This window comes from Euleptes europaea, chromosome 13, assembly GCF_029931775.1.
Source record: "Euleptes europaea isolate rEulEur1 chromosome 13, rEulEur1.hap1, whole genome shotgun sequence".
Classification (NCBI taxonomy): Eukaryota; Metazoa; Chordata; class Lepidosauria; order Squamata; family Sphaerodactylidae; genus Euleptes; species Euleptes europaea.
Genome location: NC_079324.1, coordinates 61,738,475 through 61,757,250, shown reverse-complemented (window position 1 = coordinate 61,757,250; position 18,776 = coordinate 61,738,475). Strand labels below are relative to the sequence as shown.

Sequence of the window (18,776 nt, the reverse complement as noted above, 5' to 3'; positions counted from 1 at the left end):
TTGTGAATTTCCGACACTGTGCAGGGGGCTGGACTAGATGACCCTGGTGGCCCTTCCAACACTATGATTCTATGAATGATGTCAACATTTCCACGAGATTTTGGCAACCTGGCATAATCAGCTAATGTGTGTATTAAGCGCCATCAAGTCGCTTCCGACTCATTTCGACCCTATGAATCAATGTCCTCCAAAATGTCCTATCTTTGACAACCTTGCTCAGGTATTGCAAACTGAGGGCCGTGGATTCCTTTATTGAGTCAATCCATCTCTTGTTGGGTCTTCCTCTTTTCCTGCTGCCCTCAACTTTTCCTATCAGCTAATGGCACAAGTAAAATGTGAGGACTGTGATCCACCATATATTGTGGCCCAGTAGCCCAATAGAAAGTTTCATAAATCCTTACAGAACTCTACCAAGTACTAACTTTTAATACACCATCCGTCCAGAAAAACCTTATACAAACCATTCTCCATAGCTACATTTACATTTCTGTCATTTAACCTGAATTTAAACTAAAAAAAAAAAACTTACTCCAAGTTTTCCAAGCTGTTCGCCCCATTCAGCATCAATCATTAATTCTTCAAATTTCTGCTTTTCTTCCACATCATCATGGCGACTGGCAAGTTGTGCTCCGACAAAGGCAACTGACTGTTGCAGAGCAGAAAACAAATACTCATGGGTAAAAAGCACATGTTTGTTTGTAGTGTGCATATTACAGTGGGGTAAGCAGGGTCCATCTGCTTTACACTCAAAACAGATATCTCACAAAGGGAGCTCTGACTCTTGAAAGCTCCTACCCTGAAAATCTTGTTTGTCTCCAAGGTGCTATGGGACTCGAATCTAGCTGTTCTACTACAGATTAACATGGCTAGTTGGCTACCCTCTGAAATGAAATATAAAACAGAGACTTATGGCACCTTAAGATGCACAGAGTGCTCTGGTAGAATTGATGCATTCTCCCATAGGTTTCTGAGCATTGCCACTGTTTCTCAAGTGTCCATCCATTTATTTTTCTGTATAGAGACTCGCCCATTTGCCACTATGAACTGGCCAGTTTTTAAGGTGCTACATGTCTTCCTGCAATCATGCACAGCCTGTAAGTCCTTTTCAGAAGGTGAGCTCTCCCCTTCCCAGTCTTCCCATCACTCACTGGTTGCATTCGGACATACCGACGTGCCACGGTTTGTCACTATGAGAACAACGAACCTTGGAAGTCCTCAGGCTTTGTGCTCCCTCCCACTTCCTCAACAAATATTTGAACTCTGAGTCCTCGAATGAAGCCCGCTGTGCCATGTCTAATCTGGAAGGTCTAACTTTCGAATGAAGGTATGTAGGATTATGCAAAAAAACAGCAATGCAACTTCTATGGATTGCCATTTGCCAATCAGCAACTAATATAAAACTTTAATTTTCTAGCAGAGTGGTTCCTCAGGGGAACAGGCTTCCATGGGAGGTGGTGAGCTCTCCTTCCCTGGAGGTTTTTAACTAGAGGCTAGATGGCCATCTGTCAGCAAGGCTGATTCTGTCAACTTAGGCAGATAATGAGGGAGGGCAGGAAGGGTTGCATCAGTGCTTGGCTCTAGTGGCCCTTTCTTGCATGCCCAGGGTAGTGCTGATCGCCACTTTGGGGTCAGGAAGCAATTTTCCTCTAGGTCAGATTGGCCAGGGATCCTGGAGGCTTCCTCCCCCCATCTTCTGGGCATGGAGTAGGGGTCACTGGGTGTGTGTGGGGGAGGTAGTTGTGAATTTCCTGCATTGTGCAGGGAGTTGGAATAGATGACCCAGGTGGTCCCTTCCAACTCTATGATTCTATGATTGAATGAATGAATTCACGGGTAGAGCTTTTTTGTACACAAGATCACTCGTGAATAAAGGTGAGCACAGTACTATGTTTTACATATGCAACCAATCACTCGAAGCGAAGCTGAGACTTACCAGAACCTTGCTGTAATTTTGCCACGTTTTGTTGATCATGTCCCAGAGATATTCATAAATCATTTTTTTGGTCAATATAGAGCAGTAGCCTAGTGCCAGACTGTGATCTATGTAGCGACTGTTGAAAACCTACAAAATGCAGACTTTAATTAAACACTTTTGGACACTTTTTTTTTAAAAACGCAGAATATTTTTAAAAGGTGCTTGTTTAAAGTGGTGCAGCCCCCTGGAATAAACGGGCACAATTACCCAAGAAATTATTTTGCGGACGCCCCACTGAAATGAACGGGGTACTATGAAAGAGTTAGAGGGAATAGGCTCCAGCTCCCTACAAAAGGAATTGCCCTCCCATCTGGTATCCTATGGCATTGGTACATGCTCACCTTGTGCAGCAGGGCCATTACATTATCTTTAATCTTCGACTCAGAATAGTGCATCACTGCAGTGAGACATCCTATGGCATCCTGTACTGTATCCTGGTTATACAGCTGGTGGACAGAAAACACAATGCTGGAATCATGGCTAGATGTTTTTGCTTGGCTTTTGTTTCCACTCCTCTAACACTTTACATGTGTCCAGAATCACTAGTGCTGTTATTTCCCCATATTTCAGAGAGTGATCCACTGACATGAGCAGAAAACATTATATTACGAAATGAGCCTTGATTTACTCACCGTGAAGGCTCCTTCTGCTCTGAAGAGAAGAGGCTAGATGCTATCTGTCAACAATGGTGATTCTATGACCTTAGGCAGATAATGAGAGGGAGGGCAGCTTGGCCATCTTCTGGGCATGGAGTAGGGGTCACAAGGGGTGTTGGGAGGAGGTAGTTGTGAATTTCCTGCATTGTGCAGGAAGTTGGACTAGATGACCCTGGTGGTCCCTTCCAACTCAATGATTCTATTCTATTCTATTCTATTCTATTCTATTCGATTCTATGACTTCCTTAAATTTTGTAATAGCCAGAGAGAAAGAAGCTCCGGAGGAATAATGCCATCTTTCCTAAAGCATCAGGGCTTCCCCCCACCACCTGCCCTTTAAATGTTGCCGGGTTCTGAATTGAGGCATTCCTCCCAATCTGTCCTCTGCCAACTGGCACTGGCTAATTAGCGGTTTGAGTGAGAAGCTGTTAGTGCCAAACAGAAATACTACTGCATTTGGGACAGATGTATGCAACATAAAGAACGTGCCTACATTTCTTTCGCCCAATGTGCAAACACACCCAAATTCAATTTGGCTCGGCCTGCAGAACTGCAAGTTTTAAGCACACAGGTTACATACACAGCATTTTTGGTAATCTGAAAGGCATTCAACATCAGACACAACTAGAATAGGCATCATCCAAGTAGTTTCACGCCATGATACATACCTTTGCAGACAGGTCAACATCCGTGATGTTTCCTATTACGTGCTGAACGACAGACCCCAAAGAGGTGTTAATCAGTCTCAAGCTCAATTCATGTTGACTACATTCTTGCAACTTGTCGAGCAGAACAGACATGGGAGCCTTAAGGGGCAAGCAGAGGTTCTTCCCTAGAAAAAAATCCCACCCAAATATTGAATTGAAGGTTTATATTATAATGGACGTTAAGGGTTTGTAAGGCATGCTTGACTGGCAGTGAGCCATGCTGTTGGAAACCCACTGGAATGAGACAATAGCAAACATACTCTTTGTTTTCAGTGGCTCTAGATGGGACCCAGAAGCACCTTACAAAACACTACAGAACAGACAAGATCAGCCAGGGCTGGCTGACAAGCATGAACACAAGGTGACGAAGAGGCCCTGGAGCAGCAGTCTGAAGATCAATCTCTTTCTACAAGAAGAAAATGATGTCACAGCTGGCTGAGGAAGCCAGAAGTGACATCACAGCCAGTAGAGGCTATTTAGGCAATCCTGAGGAGGGCAAGGAGGCTCTGGGCTGGAGGCAGCACAAACTGTTCTCTGAGGGAGCAACCCGAGCTAGGAGATGGAAGGAAGATATCACAACCTGCAGAGGACTTATGGATTCGACAGATACATGGGCCACAGAAAAGGCTACACCCTTGAAAATGGAACCTTGAACACTTACCGAGAAGATTCCTTCTACTCTGGGGTACAGGGCATTTTGAAAAGCTTGGGTGATTCTCGTCTACTGCTCGGGGAGGAAGGAGTTAAATTTCTGACTTCCTGTCCTCTGAGGTGAATCTCCTTAACTTCCAGTTTAACTATAGACAAGCTAAACACAACAGTCAGAATAACATCTTAACTGTACCTATAACATTTTAAGCAACTGTGAGACACAAGCATAGAGGACAGTGTTGTTATAACATATGTAACATAAACAGTTGGAGAAGGAGGCCCAAAATGGCAAGTCCTGTTATTACTATCTAAATTAGAATATTTTTTTTTAAATTTTAAATTTTAATTTATTTATTTATTTGATGAGTTGTTGTTCCGTGGGTGGGCAAGATGCCCTGTACCCCAGAGCAGAAGGAACCTTCTTGGTAAGCGTTCAAGGTTTCATTCCCGCTTTGGGGACAGGGCATCTTGAAAAGCTTGGGATGTCCAAGAGCTATGCCTTAGGGTGGGAATTACTCATCATCATCTCCCACCACCTGCTGGAGTACTCGTCTGCCGAAGGCTGCATCTGCAGAGGCGTATGTATTAATGCGATAATGTTTGATAAAGGTTGAGATGGAAGCTCAGATGGAAGCCTTGCAGATCTCTTCGACAGAGGCAAGTTTATTAAAAGCTTCTGTAGTTGCTGCGCTTCAAGTAGAATAAGTGGTAATTCCCTTTGGTACGGATAAACCCATGGAGAGGTACACCTGCACAATGCATTGTCGGATGGCAGCACTGATGGCCGATCTAGACATCTTGTGGCCTTTCCCTGGAGCCGAAATGGTAATGAATAGGGAATGCAATTGTTGTATGGGAGCAGTTCTGCGGATATAGATCCGTAGTGCCCTTCGTAAGTCCAGTGTGTGCCACACTTTTTCCTTTGGGTTTGAAGGATTCGGACAAAAGGAGGGAAGATGGAGCTCCTGGAGCCGATGAAAGGAAGTATTTTCTTTGGGAACAAAGGAAGGGTCAGGGCGCAGAACTACTTTGTCCTTATGAAAAATGCAAAGTTCCTTTCTGACGGAGAGAGACCCCAATTGGGACACTCTCCGGGCCAAAGTTATGGCTGTCAGAAAAAGCGTTTTCATCCTAAGAAAACGGATGGATACCTCTCTTAATGGCTCAAAAGGTTAGTTAGAGCATTGAGGACAACATGTAAGCGCCACATGGGACAATAATGTACCACCGGTGGGTTGGAGTTAGCCGCTCCTTTCAAGAAAGCCCGAATCTGCTGGTGGTTGGCCAATGGGAATCTGTCTAAAACGGGGATGACAGTGGAGATGGCTGAAACTTGTTTTCTCAGCGTGTTGGCCTTTAACTTCTGATACACTCCATCTTGTAAGAAGTTAAGGAGTTGAGAGAGTGAAGGAGATATAGGATCAACTGACTTTCTTTTACACGAGAGGGTGAATGTCTTCCACATATAATTGTAAATTCGTCTGGTGGAAGGTCGCGTAGCTTCTAAGATGGTATTGGTAACTTCCGCGCTAAGGCCCAGGGCTAGTAACCTGTCCCTTTCAATTTCCAGGCGGTTAGTTTGAACCAGCCTGGAATCAGGTATGTCATGGGACCATGATGTAGGAGGTCCTTGACGATGGGAAGACGCCATGGATGCTGTTGAGACAGTTCCCTCAACGCTGGGTACCATGGCTGTCAAGGCCAATCGGGAGCAATCAGGATCACTGTTGCTTGCTCTGACCTGATCTTCCTTATAACTCTTGGGAGAATGGAGAGAGGAGGGAAGGCGTAAAGGATTCCCTGGGGCCATGGTGACAGAAGAGCATCGACCCCTTCCGCTTGATGGTGGTAGTAGCGTGAGAAGAATCGAGGAAGTAGATGGTTCTGGGAGGAGGTGAACAAGTCCACGGAAGGCTTTCCCATTTTCTCCATTACCATCTTGAAGTTCTGAGGGGAAACAGCCCATTCTCCCTCGTCTATCAAGTGTCGGCTGAGCCAGTCGGCTTGCACATTTAATGTCCCTTGAATGTGCTCCGCTGTCAAGGACCTCAGGTGTTGTTCCGCCCATACAAGGATCTTCTCTGCTTCTTGATGAAGCATTGAGGATTTGGAACCCCCTTGGCGGTTTAGATGTGCTTTGGCTGAGACATTGTCCGTGCGGATTAGAACATGTTTGTCTTGCAGCCGGTGACTGAAGCCTAGTAGAGCGAGGCAGACCGCCCTAATTTCCAGCAATGACAGGACCTTTCCTCTGAGCTCCAGGTGCCTTGAGCAAAACTTCCTCTACGGTGGAACCCCAGCCTTCCAGGGACGCATCCGTGAAGACTTGGATCGGCTCGTAGTGTAGGTAAGGTTGTCCCCTGAGTAAGTTTTGCTTGTTTGCTCACCATGCCAGGCTTTTTCTTACCTTGGTCGACATTCTGATGGTCAAGTCGATCTTGTGAGTGATGTAGGACTGGTAAGGGTGTAGCAACAGTTGAAGTGGCCTGGCATGGAAGCGTGCCCATGGAACCGCTCCCAGGCATGAAATCGTTAGACCCTGTAGCTGGGCCATGACCTTGACAGTGTTGGATCTAGCTGTGGCCTTGGCTAGGAGGGACTACTACTGAGCCTTGTCCTCTGGAAGCGACACGGAGTTGATTGTAGAGTCTATTATGACCCCCAGGTGTTGGATTCTCTGAAGTGGTGCTAGCTGACTTTTTCTTGAGTTTATTAGGTATCCGTGGTCTTCTAGGCACCTGATTACTCTGGATGTATGTTGATTGGACAGCTGTTCTGATGGGGAGCATACGAGTATGTCAGCCAGATAAGGGTGAAGTTGTATTCCTCCCCTTCTCAGAAGGGACACCCCCGATATCAGAATCTTGGAAAACACCCTGGGGGCAGAAGCCAACTCTGTGATGGTGCGTAGGGTCTCCATCCTGAAGTGTTTTGGTAGTACATGCCGATTTAAGTATTTCAGATCTAGGATGGCCCTCCAGTCCCCGGATCTTTTGGGGACTGTGAAGAATATTGAGTATATTCCTTTTGATGCCTCTTTGGCTGGAACAGACTCTATGGCTCTGATCTGTAAGAGGTGTGTTATGGCATCCATCGTCCTTGTGTGCTTTTCCTGATGATGAGATCTTGGGGATTGAACAAAGCGGTCTCGAGGCAGATGGGAAAATTCTATCAGGTAACTCTGTTGAATTACCTGCAGCACCCAAGCATCTGGTTGGGATTGGAGCCACTGAGGAATAAACTTCTGTAGACGACCTCCCGCGGCCAGTGGGCTGGCGTCACTGCTTGGTGGTCTTGTTGGTGTTTTCTGACCTGTCATTGCGGAAGAATTGCTGAGAACCTCTTCCTCCACGTCCAAATCGTCGAAAGTAGCCCCTGGGATTCCATGATCCTATCAAAACCTGTAACCGGTTTGAGAAGATCGAAAAGGCTGGGAGAATCGGTACTCTCTGCGCTTGTTGTTGTTGGGCAATCTAATCTTATTCCTTCTTTGAGTCAGGATAGAATCTAATCTTTCCCCGAAAAGCTTCCTTTCTTCATAAGGATGAGCCAGCAGAGCTGCTTTTGCTCGGAAATCTATTTGCCACGGCCTTAACCAGAGAGCTCTTCTGATGGTGGTGCTAACAGCCATGGTTCGGGCTGAGAAGGTAAGTGCGTCTAATAAGGCATCCGCTATAAAGGAGGAAGCCTTTAAAATTCTAGAAAGGCCCTCGGCCACCCTCTTATCTGGATTGGGTATCAGCTGGACGTTTCTTGGCCCAACAAATAGATGCCCTAGCCGTAATAGTTATTGTTGCAGCTAGCCATAATGGCTGCTGCAGTATTAGCCTGAACAGACAACGCAGAGGTCTCATGCACCTTGCGTGACTGAAACTCCGCTTTCTTATCTAACTGATCTGTAATAGATCCAACTCCATCTTCAGGCACTAAGTCATTTGTAGGGCTGCCACAGGGCCGTCCACTACTGGTAGTTTTAATAGCTGCATGGCATAAGGAGCCATCTCGTACAGTTTTCTAGTGCTTGCTGCAAACTGTCTGTTTGGTGTGGGGCTATCCCACTCTGTTTTAATAACTCTCTCAAAGTGCTCAGGGAGCAGAACTTTTTTATTTTGAGAGTCATTTTGCAAAAAGTATTCCTTCTTTCCCTTGCAGCCAGACTTAGGTTTAGGCTCGCTGGGAGTATTGGGTTCCTCTGTTAAATCAAGGGCAAACAGAGCTTTGGCCAAGAGAGATTGAGATTCATCAGCAGAAAAAAGCTTTGGCTGTTCTTCCTGTGCAGTGGGGCCCTCATCATCGGAGACAAATTCCCCTTCTTCCCTAACTTGTTCCCCAGAGTCCTGACCCATAGAAAGGCAGTCCTCTACACTCTGTAGGGAGATTTCATTGCTGCCTTAGTGAGCCATTGTCTCCCTCGAGAATGACTGCAACAAGGTTCATCAGAGAAAGCATTTGGAAAGGCTTGTCTTTGTGAAGGGGAATGAACTATAGAAGCTGCTATAGAAGCTGCATAGTTAGGAGCAATAGCATAACCTGGAGGTAGCATTGGAAACTGCAGGGCTTGTATCACTTTAAAATGGTCTAGTAAGGCCAAGCTAAATATACATGACACCTCCTCGTGAGTAAAGGAGTTTTTACTCACCACTGGGTTGTCTGGAGGCTGTGCAATAGGAGCCGGTCTGGAACGATCTCCCCAGGTCTGCTGAGCGGCATGGGAGCCGTCAGGGACCTCCGTGGCTGGCGTTTTTACTGGCCGCTTCTTTTCCCCGCCTTTTTTACCAGGCAGATTAAGCCGTGGTTTTTTGGGCGCCAGCTCTGCCACTTCTGCCCTTTCTGGAGGTTCGTTTGATCGATTATCAGAGGACTCGCCCGGGTGTTTACTGGCCTGACGGCGCAGGGCCGGGTCATGATCTCCATCAGAAAGAAAGCCCACGTCTTCTCCCTTTGACGCTGAAGCGGCATCCATTTTAAGGTCTCCTTCTTCCAGAGAAGAAGAAAACGGAGCTTTTTTAAAGTTCCGAAACAAAAGGAGGGGGTAAATTAGGCGGGATGTAGAGGGAAGGTTAGAAGGATTAAGGCTAGACAGAGTAGATAGAATAAGTGAATAGAAAAAGGTTTCCCTATACTGACTAACAGCAGCTATGCTGAGACGTGCTCTCCCCGCAGGCAGGAGGAAAAACTGGAAGTTACAGGAGATTCATTTCAGAGGACAGGAAGTCAGAAATTTAACTCCTGCCTCCCCGAGCAGCAGACGAGAATCACCCAAGCTTTTCAAGATGCCCTGTCCCCAGAGCGGGAACAGGAGATTTGCACAAAGGGACCTTGTTATAAGAAAACAATAGGAAACTCCTCAAGCTCCTTTTGGGGGGACAAGCAAGGAGGTTAGGACTTATCCAGCAATTATGAAGTACCTAGGGAACTTAGGGTACCCAAGGGCTGAGGCTGTGTTCTCAGAGATCCTAAAGGAGTGAGAAGCTCACACTAGGCTCCACAGAACTGGAAGGTGAGGGGAGAAAGAAGAGACAGGACAAAAATCTGCAAAACTCAAACTCTTGAGCACGCCGAACACTTTCGATCCTAGGCCAAATCTGCATTTGAATATTGTGTGTGCATTAAGACTCCATGGTTTACAAGAGAACATTTTGCCTTTTTGTTGTTGCTTTGAGCAACTTTTAGGTGATATTCTCGCCAAGACCTGAAAAGTGTGTTTTTATTCCTATCTCATAGTCATTTGTTTGTGTAAATACCTGGTATTAAAGGACGATGTGCCAAACTGGTACAATCCAGAGGATCTTTCTTCCATTCTGCAAGAGAAGCAACAAGATATGGTGAAAACGGAGCCTTGTTTACTCACCGTGAGGGTTCCTTCTGTTCTGGGATCGAAGGGCATCTCGCTGACTTGTGGGTATTACCATCACGTGCCCAGGGGGGCAGGACCAAAAACGTAACTTCCTGTCTCCCTGGGCGGGAAGCCCAGTTTTCGGACTCACCGAGCTAAAGGAGACAGGTAAGTGCAGAACAGCAAACACAACGACGAAACACAACAGGGTAACCGGTATTGTCAATGGACAATAATTAACCACGTATAACGATCAGTAAGAGGCTCCGATACATGGCAAAAAATGGCAAGAAAAAAATGGCAAATGTGAGTAGAGGCCTAAGTTAAGTATCCATCTTGGAGGATTCCACGTGTCGTGGCCGCCCACGTCAGATTGACAAATAAGTTTTGGATTAGTTAGTTTAACATTGGGCGGGCGAGATGCCCTTTGACCCCAGAACAGAAGGAGCCCTCAGGGTGAGTAAACAAGGCTCCATTCTCATTCTGGGGGAAGGGCATCTCACTGACTTGTGGGATCTCTAAGAGCAAGATCACCTGGGAGGGTACTAAGACTGATCCAAGATGTGCTGCAGAACCCTCCTACCGAAGGCTGCGTCAGCAGAGGCCATGGAATCAATTTTGTAGTGCTTTATAAAGGTGGATACCGTGGACCAGGTGGCCACCCGGCAGATCTCTTCCAGCGGGGCTTGTTTTTCGAATGCCACTGATGTGGCTGCACTGCGAACTGAATGAGCAGTGATGCCCGCCGGAATTGGGATTTTGCTAGCCCTATATGCTTCTGTGATGCATTGTCTTACAGCATAGCTTAGCGAGGACCTAGACATCTTCTGTCCCCTGGATGGGTTAGTCAAGGATATGAACAATGCATCGGAACGCCTGATAGTTTCTGTACGTTTTGAGGTATACTTTGAGGATCCTATGCAGGTCTAGATGGTGCCATTCCTTTTCTTTGGGATGGCTGGGATTGGGACAGAAGGACAGCAGATGTATCTCCTGAGTGCGGTGGAACATGGAATTCATCTTCGGGATAAAGGTGGGGTCCGGGCTAAGGACCACCTTGTCCCTGTGGAAGATGCAGAAGCCCTCCCGCGCTGATAGGGCCCTTAGTTCAGAGACACAGCGGGCAGAGGTGACCGCCGTTAAGAAGATGGTCTTCATCCTCAACACCTTTAAGGGAATCTCCCTGATGGGTTCGAAGGGGGGCCTGGTAAGAGCTGTGAGCACCACGTTGAGTCGCCAAGAGGGGAAGCGATGTACTGTTGGAGGCTTTAACTGAACTACCCCTTTTAAGAAGGCCAGAATGTGTGGGTGCCTGGATATGGGAAGGCTGCCTGCTGTAGACAATTCAGTAGACAGAGCCGCTACCTGTCTGCATAAGGTAGCTGCCTTGAGACCCTGTTCCATCCCATCTTGTAGGAAGCCTAAAATCCTAGGAATGCCCGGGGAAAGAGGATCTACGTGTTTTTGCCTACACAACACGAAGGCTTTCCAGGAGGTGTTATAGATCCTCCTGGTGGAAGGTCTCCTCGCCTCAATCATGGTGTTTGCAATGTCTGAGCTATAACTGTTTTCTAAGAGACGGTTCTGCTCAATTTCCACGCGGTTAAGCGAAGCCATTGAGGGTCGGGATGGAACATGGGACCCTAGTGAAGGAGGTTTGGAATGGCTGGTAGCTCCCAATGGGGTTGGACTGAGAGCTCTTTCAGGCTGGGAAACCATGGTCTCCTCGGCCATAGGGGAGCAACGAGAATGACAGTTGCCCTCTCCTTCCTGATCTTTCTGAGGACCCTGGGAAGAATGGGGATGGGGAAAATGCAAATAGGGTCTCTTTTGGCCATGGAGACATCAGAACGTCCATGGATTCCGCCTCTGGGTGGAAATACTGAGAGAAGAAGCGGGGAAGGAGGTGACTGGTTGCTGAGGCGAACAGGTCCACAGAGGGGAAGCCGAATCGCTCCACAATCTGCTTGAAAACCAATTGGTTGAGGGACTACTCTCCCTCGTCTATGATCTGTCGGTTTAGCCAGTCCGTTTGTAAATTGAGAACTCCCTTGATGTGTTTTGCTGACAGGGATGCTATGTGTGTCTCTGCCCATGAAAGGATAATCTGGGCCTCCTGGTGTAGTCTGGAGGACCGCAATCCCCCCTGCTTGTTTAGATGTGCCTTGGCAGATACATTGTCCGTGCGAATTAGTATGTGCCTGTGAAGGATGATGTCCTGGAACTGTAGTAGAGCCAGACGGATGACTCTGAGCTGCAGCAGATTTATGTGTAACTTTTTTCCTTCTTTGACCAGATGCCCTGAGCCATGTGGTTCAGACAGGTCGCCCCCCCCTTTCTAGGCTGGCGCCCGTATGGATCTGAATTTGATCCTCTATGACGAACTGTACCCCTTTGCTGAGGTTGTTGCGGCTGCACCACCATAAGAGGCTGTGCCTGAACTCGTGAGGTAGTGGGATAGTTTTGTCCCTGCTCTGAGTAATGAGGAATTGATAAGGTTGTAGAAGCAGTTGAAGCGGTCTCAAGTGAAATCTGGCCCAGGGGACAGAGCTTAAGCAGGCCACCATCAGACCCAGTAGTTTGGCAAGAAACATGATCCTGCCCTGTTTGGACTTGACTGTGGTCTGAACCAAGGATCTGATCTTCGTGATCCTGTCTGGAGGAAGCAGTACTAGGTTCTTGCGTGTGTCCAGGATTTCCCCTAAGTGTTGCAATCTCTGAGTAGGGGTCAGGTGGCTTTTCTCCAGGTTCACCAGGAACCCGTGATCCACCAAGACCTTGACGACCCTGTCTGTATGTGTCCTGGCCTCTTCCTTGGACCTGGCACAGACAAGGATGTCGTCCAGATATGGGAAGATCTTGATCCCCTCCTGCCTGAGCAAGGCCACCAGTGTCACCAGGATCTTGGTGAAGACACGTGATGCCGACGCCAGACCAAAAGGGAGGGCTCTGAACTGGTAGTGTTTCCCTGCATATGCAAAACTGAGAAGCCTGCGATGTGTAGGATGTATGGGAACATGGAGGTATGCTTCCCTTAAGTCTAAGGAGGTCCAGAGTGGAAGCCTCGTACACCTTTTTTGACAGAATTTTGTCTTTTCTATCCATGGGATCCTTAATAGTCCCTATTCCATCCTCAGCAGGCAGATTGGGTGAGTGAACTGCTGCCACCGGAACATCTATCAGGGGGAGCTGAAAGAGAGTCATGGCCTGCGGCACCATGGTATAGAGCCTTTCGGTGTTAGCAGAAAATTGCCTGTTAGCTAATGGCTTGTCGAACTCTGCCTGTACTTGGTTCTCAAAGAATTCGGGGAATGGTATTTTACAGGATTGAGGTTTGGAGACGGGGAAAAACTCTTTGGCTCCCTTTTTTCTGGATTTAGGTTTGGATTCCTTATCTGGATCAGGATCCTCCTTAAGGCTAGGGCCAATAGGGCTTTACTCAATAACCCCTGGAAGTCCTCAGCTGAGAACAATCGGGGCTGTGGTTCCTCCAAAATGATGGGGTTCTCTTCATCAGAGCCGTATTCCCCTTCTTCTCTGCTCTCCTCCTCGGACTCTGCTGCCCCAGAGGAGCAATCGTCCTGTAAGTGACTGGCCTGTTCCTTAAAAGGGACTTTCAAGGCTGCCTTGGTGCACCAGTGAGGCCCAGGCTCTTCCCCCTGTCCTTGACTGTCCCCACCAGCCGAGAGGCCAGGTTGGGGGCGAGGGGAGGCAGTTAATGAAGGGTTAACTTTGGCCCTCTGGAGGAGACAGGGAGTCTGTAAAGGCTTGCATCGTTTGGACTTGTTTATCTAAAACGCTATTAAAAAGATCAAACATTTCCTGCCCAGAGAGAGGAATCTCAGTCTTGGAACACGTTACATTACCCCCCGGTTGAAGAGTGGAATCAGTAAGAGAGGCGTCTTCCCTCTGAGTGCTCTGGGGCCTCCCAGCTGGAACTGCTGCCTCCTCTCACAGTGCGCCGCTTTTCGTGCCTTTTTTAGACGGCTCATTAGAGTGCGCCTTCTGCGGCGCACTGGGCCCCTCAACACCATTCTCCGCGGAACCGCAACAGCGGCCATTGGAGCCTTCCCGGAGAACTAGCCCTGTCAAAGCGATGAGGGCTATGTCGCGGTCCTCCTCAGAAAGGAGGTCTGAATCGGAGTTCCTCCTGTCGTCCGTCATCTTGCCCAATGGGGCGAAGTGAAGACGGGGGGGAGGGGGATGAGGCACAGAAGGAGAGAGATTGAGGAGATAAAGAAGGATGAGCTGCAGCCACAGACAGACGGGTTTGGGAAGGAGGCTTAAGGTAGACTAAGGGAAGACGAACACCAGAAGAATTTAGGAAAGGTTTTGCAGTCAGCTCGGAGCCATACAACGAAGCTGCCACCCTAAACGAGGCAGGACGGAAACTGGGCTTCCCGCCCAGGGAGACAGGAAGTTAAGTTTTTGGTCTTGCCTCCCTGGGCACATGATGGTAATACCCACAAGTCAGTGAGATGCCCTTCCCCCAGAACGAGAACATGTGCATTCCCCAACAATGGAGGAAAAACGTTATTAGTAGCTAATATGGATTTAATTTAAAAAGGGGTGGGGTGGGGAAACTTGCTTAAAAAGAAAGGTGACCTGTGAGAGGCAGCATGCCAGAGGCAATTTCATAGGCAGCAGGAAGTACAACAGGTGGATCCAGGATTGCTCCTTCTTCAATGAAAAAATCATCAAAAGTCCACTCTGTGTATGGGTCTTTATCAGCCCCAGAAGACATTGCCTACACAAAGGAAGAAATTGGTAGGATTTTTGTCAAGACTGCTGAAGCTGGAGGGTGAGAGATTCAAAACAGATAAAAGGAAGTATTTCTTCACACATCGCATAGTTAAACTGTGGAACTCCCTGCCCCAGGATGTGGTGATGGCTGCCAACTTGGAAGACTTTAAGAGGGAAGTAGACATGTTCAGGGAGGAGAGGGCTATTCATGACTACTAGTAAAAATGGATACCAGTCATGATGCATGCCTGTTCTCTCCAGGATCAGAGGAGCATGCCTATTATATCAGGTGCTGTGGAACACAGGCAGGACAATGCTGCTGCAATTGTCTTGCTTGTGGGCTTCCTAGAGGCACCTGGTTGGCCACTGTGGGAACAGACTGCTGGACATGATGGACCTTAGTCTGATCCAGCAGGGCCTTTCTTACATTCTTAAAAGGCAGAACAGAATTAGCTCAACAGGCAGGACAGGGAAACTTTATCTTGCTAGGCCCTCAGCCAGGCATGACCCATCTTCCTCCTCGTCTTACACTAGGGGTCCTCAAACTCTGAGCCTGCGGGCACCTTTGTAATTCTGACATGGTGTGGGGAGCACAGCCACAAAATGGCTGCCACAGCTTATCTTCAGTCACACAGTGAAGATCCTTGAGCTGTGGTGGCAGCTGCTGCCAAAGCAATGTTTTTAAAAATCTGCACAGCCAATCAAATCTCCAGTAGTTCACCAGAAGCTCTCCTGGGCAAAAGCCCTACCCGGCCCTGCCCACTTCCTAAAAGCGATTGGTGGCCACCAGAAAAGGTGTCAGCAGGCACCATGTCACCCATGAGCAACATGTTGGGGACCCCTGCCTTACACAGAAGGGAGTGCACTGTTGCCGAAGTTTCTTGCAATGGAAAAGAACTACGTAAGTCACTTTGGGCCTCTACTGGGGAGAAAGGCAGGGGATAAATGAAGTAAACGACACATAGGTCCTTGTACAATCCGAGCCCGGTCCTTATCTGAGTTACAAATGAAAGCAAACATCTGAAAGAGGGGGAGCCATTCAGAGCACATTTACACATCTCGGACTTCATCCCTTTTACCTTAGTACAGATTCCCTTTGTGCCCTATTTTGAAACTGAAGGCAATACATTATGAATAGCCAATATGTGGTCCTAGATCACCTTTGATAGAACTCCAGTGTCTTCAATTTGGCACTTGTTGTAAATTTCATAGGCAAGCGAGGTATACCTACAAATATCTGCTACATCTAATAAACGATCTGGGAGGGGAAAAATCAAATGCGAAGGTTTAAGTTCTCTTGGACAAAATACGGGTTTTTCAAAAAAGAAAGCATTTAATTACTTTCTGGATGAAATGAGTAAATTAAATTTGTTTATAAACAACCCCCATTATTTATTTAAACTACCCCCCAAAGTTTTGGTTTAAAAATTAACAAGCCTGCCATAATCTTACATATTATCAGTTCAATGACTGATTTTTATTAAGAAATGGGCTCAACATTCTCTGATGTCAGTTTGGTGCAAGGACAATTAACAGGAAGGCACATTCTGCAGACACAGGAGATCTTGGAATGCGCACGTAGGAACCCCTCTTCGAGTATGCCAAGCCTTGGAAAACATTTACAGCAATGCAAAAAGTAGTAAAACAAACCCTTAAAAGTTTAATTCTTTGAACGTTAAACGTGCTGCACCTTTAAATCCTGGAGACCAGGTTTTTCCAAAAGCAACACATGAAAATATTTCAAGCATTTACCGGGGCTGCAGACAGTTGCTGCTTGGCATGCCATGTTGTGGACCACAGCTGGAAGACTTAATCCTGCATACGTGACCGTCACGCTATGCAAATCAAACACGTGACAGAGCTTTTGACATGCTAAAAACAGCAGCTCTCCTGATTGTTTGTCGTGGTGGCGTTCATAAAAATCTCTGAGGAGGGGCATGAACAGAGGAAAGGATCAGCTTGAGCAACAGAAGTACCTATAAACAACAACCCAAAAGTAATTTAAGATGAACCACACAGAATGCAGACAGTACAATGAACAGTAACGTTACACAAAACGAAATAGGTCACTGAGTCAAAAGTCCTAACCCATCTGGGACCAGGGAATCTCAAGGGCTGCCCTGCCCCCATATGAATTTGCCCAGTTGCCTTCAGAGGTTGAAGTCTGGGTACCCTCATTTTCAGAAGTGAATGAGGGACCAAATAGCTTTTTCTGTTAATGCCACCCCATCTTCAGCACTTCCTTCCAGCAACCCAGATATGCCAAATGTGTTCAAAATTTAGGTAGCTAGCAGGGTTTTTTTCCCCCCGCCAGGCATTTGCCATTGATATCAAATATAGTTGGTGGTTGTTTAAGATCTGTCTTTATTATTAACAAACCTTTGCTCACTCAATGTTCCCGCCTTCTCGAAAAGCCTGTCTGAGGAGGTCAGGAGGGCCCCCAACACTTCTATCATTTTGTTGTATGTGCAAAACAGAAATATTCAGGCATTTTTATAAAGAGATGAGAACTGTATGAGCTCAGGAGGTCACATTTATAGAGGAACATGATTGTAGTGCATTATGACAAACATTGCAATAGTCTAAAAACACTGCATGTTATCACCTTGCTTTAGCTGTATTACCTTCTACCTCTGTAATCCACTTTCTGCATTATGCTAAGTCATACTCAGTTGTTACGAGGGCCGGATATGACATAAATGTCACTTGGTCGGACCGGGCCAGGCCTCGCCAGCCCAGACTGAGCATGGGGGGGGCCTTAGGTGGCTCGTGGGCTGGATAAGAGCTCTCAAGGGGGCGGATCCAGCCCTCGGGCCTTATGTTTTCCACCCCTGCCTTAGAGAGCTTTTCATTTGCACTGTTTTGCTCCCTCTAATCCTATTCCTATTGCATTGTTTACTGGACATTTTACGCTGTGTGATTGAAACGCTTCTATATTTTGCACTCCACCTGGAGTCTCTGTGAGAACAGCAGGTTCTTTGAAACAATAGTTTTATGGTGTGAAACAATGGTTTTGACACTTAATAATAAACAGCAGCACAAAATCAGTTTTTGCATTGTTATATTGTCTGTTTTGTATTTCACAAGCTTTTGAGTTGAGAGTATGAGACAACTTTCAAAATGAATGAGAAACCTGCATATCTGGAGCGCCTCTTCCACTTGTCCGTCATCCAGTGCTCTCAGCATCAGCTCTGATGCCAATTCCAGCTTGCCCTGTTGCAAGAGTGAAGCCAGTCTGTAAAGTCGCAACTCTGACAGCGGTTTCTTGATGTGGCTGTCCTTTGAACTGACATCGTCTTCTTGTGTTTTTCTAGATCCCTGAGTTCTTCTGTAAGTTTTAATATGCTCTTCAAGCAGTTGAGATCTTAGGGTTGGGTCCTCATAATCCTGGGCTGAAATCATGATATCAAAGTTCTCCTGAGCAAGGGGGAAGAAAAAGTGAAAATAAAGAACAAATGGAACCAAGCTGCTACATCTTCGACTTCCTCAGACATGGTGAATTTCTTGACATTCCCAAGCACTGAAATAACACATTCCACATTCAGGATACAAGGTGCTCTCCCTGGGACTCAGGATACTGAGTCCAGTTTTGTCTATTCTGACTAGTAGCAGCTCCCTATGGTCTCAAACAGGGATTTTTTCCCAGCCTTTTGGCCATAGATCCTGTAATAGGAGATAGTGGGAATCTTCTAAGCAAAGCACAGACCCACTGAGAGTAACGAAGAAGCCATTTTTTTTACTGACATAAGAAAGGCCTTGCTGGATCAGACCAAGGTCCATCAAGTCCAGCAGTCTGTTCACACAGTGACCAACCAGGTGCCTCTAGGCAACCCACAAACATATAAGTGTGAGCACACATGTGCATTTATATGATTGTGCACCCAAAATTACACTTAATTTGCAACTATTATATTCACCTCAACAAACTGCACAAATTAACTTTTTGTACAGTTTCTGTGGCCGTGGAATCCTTACCTGCAAGGTAACAAGAGTTTTAAACACATCTAAATCTGTTTCATATTCTGCTTTTTTCACAGGATTTTCTGTAGAAAAAAAAGAAGAGGGTGTGCAGGGGAATCAGGCTTTTCAATTGTGAGTCACAAATAGAGCTCTAAAGACAGGTAAAGAAAGATTACCTTTCTGAATGCTCAGTAGGAATTTGAGGATGTTCACAACCATCTTTTTCACAGACAGCTGCATTTGTGCCT

General features: G+C 46.7%; 1 protein-coding gene across 1 annotated transcript in view; it reads right to left on the bottom strand.

Moving 5' to 3' along the window:
• The window catches only part of KNTC1 (kinetochore associated 1), a 73,581-nt gene that overhangs the window by 32,566 nt on the left and 22,239 nt on the right, over positions 1–18,776 (bottom strand). Inside the window, 10 exon segments of the mRNA XM_056859768.1 lie at positions 530–646; positions 1,934–2,062; positions 2,317–2,421; positions 3,300–3,463; positions 14,431–14,572; positions 15,729–15,826; positions 16,321–16,493; positions 17,702–17,985; positions 18,544–18,611; positions 18,705–18,774. Coding sequence (XP_056715746.1) covers positions 530–646; positions 1,934–2,062; positions 2,317–2,421; positions 3,300–3,463; positions 14,431–14,572; positions 15,729–15,826; positions 16,321–16,493; positions 17,702–17,985; positions 18,544–18,611; positions 18,705–18,774 — 1,350 coding nt within the window.